Source organism: Galeopterus variegatus, unplaced genomic scaffold (genome assembly GCF_000696425.1).
Source record: "Galeopterus variegatus unplaced genomic scaffold, G_variegatus-3.0.2 Scaffold2506, whole genome shotgun sequence".
Classification (NCBI taxonomy): Eukaryota; Metazoa; Chordata; class Mammalia; order Dermoptera; family Cynocephalidae; genus Galeopterus; species Galeopterus variegatus.
The window spans coordinates 137,078-144,826 of record NW_007728617.1 but is presented as its reverse complement, the minus strand read 5'-3'; the positions used below and the strand labels follow the sequence as shown (position 1 = coordinate 144,826).

Here is a 7,749-nt window from a genome sequence, read left to right as displayed (position 1 = left end):
TAACATTTTATTTTGTAGAATTTCAAACATGTACAAAAGTAGACAGAAGAGTCTGTGGTCCCATCAACCTGGGGCTTAGTTTCAACAGTGGCGAGTGCTGTCTCACCCCCGTGAACATACCCCTCCTTTATTATTTTGAAGCAAATCCCAGATAAGATCATTTAATCCATGATTATTTCAGTATCTCTAAAAGATGACCTTTTAAACAATCATAACCACATCCCTGTTTATTTTTTAATTTAGCCAAACTTCTTTAATGTGTCCTTTTTATCCATTTTTATTCTATCCTTTGAAAAGAAGGGTTTTTCTCAAAGGTTGGACAGAGGAATTAGAGAAGAGTCAGATGTCGATACTGAGCACCTTCAGAGTTGGAGGAGAGGCCTCGTGTCTGGGGTCTGGCGCCGTTGCTGACAGACGGGGGGCGTGGAAAAAGGCTCGCCTTCACCTGCCTCTTTGCTTTTGCAGGCTTATTTGGTCACCATGAAGCTGCCGTGCCCCGCCTTCCATAGCTGCTTCCTGCTGGCCCTGCTCAGCTTATGGAGAGCTGTCCCTGAGGCCCGCGCCTCATCGCCAGGCATGCCCACCATCAGCGCTGCCTCGTTCCTGCAGGATCTCATGCACCGCTACAGCAAGGGTGACAGCCTCACTCTGCAGCAGCTTAAGGCCCTGCTCAACCACCTGGATGTGGGAGTGGGCCGGGATAACGCCACCCAGCTCACGCAGGGACCGAGGAACCTCTCAACGGTAGGACTCCCTTCCATGTTCACAGCTCTGCTTCGTGTCCCTGTCTGGTCAGGCACAGGGTGGCCAAGCAGCCTGGTATAGGTGAGGGGGGCAGGCAGGTCTTGATGACAGAGTAGACAGGCCAGTTATTTTCACTCATTGTCTGGATCAGCAAATCTTCAGTCTCCAGCAGTGCCTCCTGGCCACCTGCCATGGTGTTTTGAAGCCCTTAAAAAAAGGTAGCTGTGAAGTGGGGTTTTCACCTGCCCAGACTCTTCCTCAGAGCTGTGTTTGCATCACCTAGAACTGCTGGTAAGCTGCAGCTCCCAGGACAGCCTTTCTAATAGAGTTTACAGTTTACAAAGCCCTTTGCATCCTATCCCAGGGGAGCCTTGCAGTCCGTCTAGGTGCAGGTGGAATTCTCTTCTTTATAGGATAGAACACTGAGGGTCCCCAGTGAGTTCCCAGAGGGATCACAACTAGAACCCAGGTCTTTTGGTTCCTGGTTCTCTGTTCTTTCTTCCATATTATCTTGACTAATCAGAGTCTGAGGCTATTTGTGGCAGCCAAATATAAGCCACCCAACAAAGTCTTTATATATCTACTTTGTTCCCTGCACTGAGTGTTGTGAGAAATAGAGAAAAATGAGTCATATTCAAGGAGTTTACTGTCAGGATGTGGAGCTCAACCAGCAGAGGACAAAGTCAGCTAGTATTAAAATGAAGCATCACACTTGGTGGGCTGGACAGTAATTGTGGGATTCAGAGATGAGAGGGGGAGATGAGTGCGTGCTGGCATCATCGAGGAAGCTTCCTGGACGAGGTGTCCTGGAGCTACACCTTGAAGGGTGAGTAGAGTTTGGAGAGAGAAAGTGGACACGGGACCATGTGGTGCCGGTGCAGAACCCCCCGAGCATGGTTGGTGTTGGAGTCAGTGCTGCAGCTGGACCCCCAAGGGCCTCCACCAGGGTCTCAGGGCCTGCCAGGGCTGCAGCAGGGAGTGTCCTGGGGTCGCCGGAGTCCAGCCCTCAGCTTTATAGACTCAGAAACTCATCTTGTTAGCACACCCAGAGGCTGACTCTTAGTAAATCCAAACTCGGAAAAGGACTGACGTGTACAAAGTATAATTAGAAGTAGAACAGCAGTGTTTCAAAGGAACGTTTCCTGAGAACCACTTAACTGATACCGCCCAAGGTTTCTGCTGGCCAGCCCATGCTTGCTCCATGCTGGCTTTGAATCTTTAGATTTTCCTTCCCTAACCTCTGTCAACACATCCTTTAAGAGGAGGACAGTACTGTATGATTGAGGGGACTAATACTCCCCACTGTTGGTCTGATTGGGTCATCTGTAGTTTCTGAGGAGCCCCACCTCTCTACCTGCCAGTACTGAGAAGCATCTGGAATCTGCAGTTTAATATAATAGCTCCCTGGACTATTGCGATATGCAGCCAGATTTGGTATCTAGATGAAGCTTGTATCTTCAGGTATGCACACCTTGGTCACAATGATTGGAATCTGGTTCCTAAAATTTCTCAGGCAGCTGTTTACAGACAGGTGTGCTTTGTGGGTGGCTGATCTCTAAGATTACTTATCAGTTTTTCAAGTTGAGGGACTACCTTGTTCTCATTCTTAGAGATGAATCTACAAATTCCCTGAAATTTGGACATCCTCTGTCTTCTCTTTTCCTCTTGGAAAGCTAAGTGGGTTGCTGCTTCCCTGGGCAAGGCATGACCTTGGGTTCTCAGAGGCTCTCTGCCCCTCCCTTGTTTCAGTGCTTTAGTTCTGGAGAGCTCTTCGCTGTGCACAATTTCAGCAACGAGTCACACATTGGGAGGAGTGAGTTCCAGGAGTTCTGCCCCACCATCCTCCAGCAGCTGGATTCCCGGGCCTGTACCTCTGAGAACCAGGAGAACGAGGAGAACGAGCAGACAGAGGAGGGGAGGCCGAGCACAATCGAAGGTAAGCCAGGCGAGGCGGGCCGCAGCCTGCTCTCCCGTGAGCTGCGGGGCCGTGCCAAGCTGACATCTGCTCGCTGGGAGTGATGGCTGTACTGATATGTTTAGTATGCACGAGACTCCTAGCACATTGTCAGACTCCCGGGCAGTGTGGCTGGGGAGCGTTCAGAGTGTTGGACTGTTTGACCAGCCTGTGGATGCCTTTTTTGTTCACTTTCTTTCTTTTTTTTTTTTTTTCCTGTGGCTGGCTGGCACAGGAATCCAAACCCTTGACCTTGGTGTTACCAAGCGGTGCTCTGACAATTGCACTAACCGGCCAGCCTTCCACTATTCATTTTGGTTTTCGTTAAACCATAAGGAGACCACTGCTTTGGTTTTTCAGTTTAACCTTGAACACCTCACAGAGTCTGCTCTTGGCCCGCTCTGCTGTAGCCACAGGGGACTCGCCATGGTCTGTGAGTGTGCACAGCTCCTGAGGCCCCTGGCTGGCCTTCTGGAACCCTGTAGCGCTGGTGTGTGCTCCGTGCTTCCTGGTACCCAGTGTGTGCTGCCTGTGTTATGTCTCCTAGTGTTTCCTGCTGTCGTTGTTTGACTTATATGATATTTACCCCTTTGTGGTGTTTGCAGCTTCTCCATTGGAAAGGTAAACTGCTTTTGGATAGCAACTTTGATGTATATTTCTTAGGCTTCTCCACAGAACCCAGTAAGAGATGGACCCAACAGCTGTTTACTGATGCAGGTGGATCTCTGTCTGCCCGATCACCCTGAATTCAGAGTGCCCCCACCCTCAGTAACAGAGGCCCTCCATCTGCTCTTCTTCCTCCACAGTGTGGGGCTTTGGTTTCCTCAGCGTTTCGCTGATTAACCTGGCCTCTCTCCTGGGAGTCCTCGTGCTGCCGTGCATGGAGAAAGCGTTTTTCAGACGTGTGCTCACTTACTTCATCGCCCTGTCCATTGGAACGCTGTTCTCTAACGCGCTCTTCCAGCTCATTCCAGAGGTGCAGTAGAACAGACACGTGCGCATCCTCTTTCCCAGGGCACCATAGCCAAGCCCCCCCTCTGGCTGATGTTTACCCCCACCCTGCACCCTGAGGCATCTGACAACCGCCGCCTGAAAAATGGACCTATCCCTCCTATCTCGGGCCACAAGTGACTTCTAACTCTGGATCTCAGGGGCCTTCTGTCACTCCTCTGGGCACCCAGGTTTGCCTCCAGCCTCTTCAGTGGATGTCAGATGCAAGGCTCTTAGCCTTTGCCCTCCCTGCTGGGCATCTGTCAGTCTCCTTTCCTAAGCCCCATTTGTAGGAGAGCCACAGCTCGGGGGTGCTGCCCAGGCCCTTGGTGTGACACACGCCTTCTGTTCTAAGGAGAAGCCTGGCAGGACTCAGGTGTGGGGACCAAGAGATTATCCATCTGGAATGAGGTGGAAGGAAAAGAGGTTACTAACTGATACGTACAATTGGCCTAAAAAGTGAGTGATCCTTATTTTTAAGCAGGCCATAATTGGTAGCATAGAGAACAAACATGGAACAAAGACTACTGAACAAGAACAAACAAAATTAAAAATACAAAATAAATGAAAGGGGCACTCAATCCTTCCTGCCTTGCATCTTGACTTTGTCCTGAGAAGACTGACATCCTGGTACCCTTACTTGACTGTTTTGATATGTTTGTTAATTTGGTTTTTAACTGTTATCACTGAGGAGCTATAACAATAAGACCCAAGGTGACAGTCTGCCCACCTTTTCAGCCCAGGCAAGGACGCTGCTGTAAGGGCATGATAATGTGCAGACATGGGTCAAACCCCTTTGAGAATGGAGGAAGCTGCCTTTCATGTAAAAGAACCGTGACAGTGGCTTCCGGCCTTTCCTAATCAAAAGACTAATGCAGAAAAGACAGCAGGTGGGAAGCCAGGCCTTGCACTTCTCCTTCTTAGTGAGAGAAGAAATCTGGTCGAAGGCTCACCATCTTGATGCTGTCGCAGAATCCCGCATGGATCTAGCAAGCACTTCTCAGGGAAGACCTCATCTTGGGCTATTTTTTCAGCTCCAGAAATTGAATTTATTAATCTTGTAAAGATTCGAAATAAAAATGCCTCGGTGCCTGTTTGAACGGAAATGCCATAATCATACCCGCTCCGCCCCTGTGGCTCGCTGGGGGGGTGTCTCATCCTGGCACAGTTCTGTCCTGCCCTCTTTTGGGCCTGGACCATAGCCCAATGTGTAGCACACTGGGAAATGCTAAAGGAAATATTTTTTATGACCGGGTTTATCCTGGAACTCTGTTCTATATGATTGAATCCCTCTGAAAGCAAATGGAAACAAACAAACAAAAACTGAGAAATTAAGAAATTTTACAGGCATCAGGTCTTAAAGGTTCTTTGTCCCTTCTGCCCTGTACATCTGACTTTGTTGTGTCTTGCACAAACCAATCTGTGTCCAGGTAGTGTCCCGTGTGCCTTCACGATGTGGATGGGATGTATGGAAGCAAACACAGTGACATGATGATCAGTCTCTTTCCACTTTTGTTTACTGTAAAAGAGAGCCAGCCCTCGAGTCCAAAGTCTGTCTTGGGCAGCCTCTGTGACAGGCCTGAGCACACACCTCAGAGGTGGGACAAGGCAGCACCCCACCCCGCCAGTCACCCTGGCTGGTAGGTGTGACTGGAGCCACCAAGGGCAGCAGGGGCGGTAGTCACAGGGTTCAGAGGCCACCGTGAATTCCTCTTCATTTCTTCTGAACTGATTGAAGGAAATTTTATCAGACTGAAATCACTAATAAATTTTCTATTTCTCTCTCCCTCCCTACTTGTCTCTCTCTGATTTTCCTTTTTGTCTCCCCCTTGTTAATATCCACCAAAACTTTCCTTGTTGCCCCTGCCCCGTCCTCTCCACCTTCTTTCCCCTAAACGGCGGCTGCCGTGCCATGGGGCACTGGCCCTTCTTCCTGACTCGGGTGGGGCTGGCCCTCCCTCCCAACGGCAGTGTGGGGATACGGTCTCCTCTGTGTGACCGTCATCTCCCTCTGCTCGCTCATGGGGGCAAGCGTGGTGCCCTTCATGAAGAAGACTTTTTACAAGAGGCTGCTGCTCTACTTCATAGCTCTAGCGATTGGAACCCTCTACTCCAACGCCCTCTTCCAGCTCATCCCCGAGGTATGGCAAGCCAGGGCATTCTGAGCAGGAAGGAGCATGCCAGTCTCCGGCAGGGGGGACAGCAGGCACAGTGGGATGCCCCTCCACTTAGATGGAAGGCATAGAGAGGAGACCCTGGGGTCCTTCCCTTTTGGAAAGTGAAGCTAGGACTTAGGCAGGAGCTAGCAGAGGCAGCAATAGCAGAGGTTGAAGGGCTGCGTTCAGATCTCAGCTCTACCATCTGTACATTCTGTAACCTTGGCCAAGCCACTCACTTCTCTGTATTTCTGTTTCCCCATGTGTAAAATAGGGAAATCAGTAGGACTGACCTCTAGATGTTGTTGTGAGGTCAGTATTGTCGTGAAGCTAATATTCGTGAAATGTCTAGTGCCTGGAGCCTGGAAAGTACTATGGAGTTAAAAGATAAAGAGTGTAGCTAGATCATATCAGGGCTCTTAAATTGGGGCTTTTGGCATAGAGAAGTAGAAAACACTCCAACAGAATCCATCAGTTTCAATAAAAAGATCAGTTCTCCTCAGTAGGGAGTTTTGGGGCAAAGGTAATCCAAATAAAACAAAGTCTAGGTTTGCATACATTGACGGTACCTTTGCCCTTTGCCTAGGTTAGTAAGATATTCACTGCAAAGGAAGGGAGAGCTTAGTGTTTGTAAAGTTTGGCATCACCTTGGAGATGTTTCATCTGATTTGGTGTAATCTCTTCCATAGACCGATAATTACAATAAGCATGAGTCAGTTCATTGCAGGTGGTCTGATGGACCTGGACAAAGCCTTAATTGAAGCAAAAAGATGACTGCACATGCTTCTCACAATATTTTGTGTTTTCCAAAATGCTGTTTTGTGTTCTCCTAGTTGATCTTAGATCAGCTCTGTGATGTCTATAGTACAAGTAGTATTTTGCCCGTTGGAATCTGGCCTGCACAGAAGCACATATCTCTGAGCCTAGCCTCCAGGTTGTATGATTCCTAAAGCCATGCTTTTGTATTCTGCCATCCTTCATGGCTTTTTGTGGAGAGGATTTAGTTACCTGTTTACACTTTGGTTTTCCCTAAGATGATCTGACTCTCCTGGAAAATCGACCTAAATGTGTTGTGTCTACCCTAGAACTTGGCCTTTGTGTCTCTTAGAAAACTACACTAAGGGGTAGTGATTGAATTTGGTCCCTTTAAAACATAAAGGGAAAACACTTACCTTTTAAATAGCCCAGAGTTCCTCATGGTTATGATCACTTTTATCTTTGACCTATTCATGAGAGGGCTGGAGTTTATTCCTGTCAGAAGATAGAGGAGCAGGTCAGATCCCGCTATCAATCAGGAGCTTAACTTAGAACAGAATTCTATTTTTACTCCTGTCCTCTTGCCATTGGATTCCCCCAACCCTCTTTAATAAGTGAAGTTTTTAGAAAGAACTCAAAACCCCCCAAACTGGCGCCTGCAGCAACAGTCTGCTTTCTTGGCTTTGTGGTCACTGGGAGGCCTGTGGTCAGGAAGAGGCTGCAATTCTTACTCTTAAACCGGAGAATGGGTTTCCCATTTTAGAAAGTGTAATTACACCCTCTGTGTTTACAGGCAGATCAGCCAGGGACACTAGATAACATGAAAATGAACACAAGTGTCTTCTCCTTAAATATGGAATTTGCTGACAGAATATGCTTTTGATGTAAAGCACCAAGAGAAATTATGACAGAGTCCTCATTAACCTTCCTGAGATTAAAATTCTGATGATGATCTGTCTTTTGCATTAGAAAATAAATTAGAGAGAACCTTCCAGGTCTGGTAATGTGACATCAGGGAAGCATCAAGGATTAGATTTGCTAGAAAGAGAGTAGGTAGGTGGCATTTACTCCAGTATGTCTGATTCAAGGAGGTAGTTACAAGCTGAGAGGGAACCAGCTTTTTTTTTTTTTTTTTTTTTTTTTTTTTTT

The 7,749-nt window shown here is 47.9% G+C and overlaps 1 protein-coding gene across 1 annotated transcript in view; it reads left to right on the top strand.

Moving 5' to 3' along the window:
• The first annotated feature begins 471 nt into the window (after positions 1–471).
• The window catches only part of SLC39A14 (solute carrier family 39 (zinc transporter), member 14), a 21,632-nt gene continuing 14,354 nt past the window's right edge, over positions 472–7,749 (top strand). Inside the window, exons 1-3 of the mRNA XM_008582048.1 lie at positions 472–744; positions 2,494–2,680; positions 5,660–5,829. Of these exons, the coding sequence (XP_008580270.1) occupies positions 481–744; positions 2,494–2,680; positions 5,660–5,829 (621 nt within the window). The 5' untranslated portion in view covers positions 472–480. The remainder of the gene's footprint in view (positions 745–2,493; positions 2,681–5,659; positions 5,830–7,749) is intronic.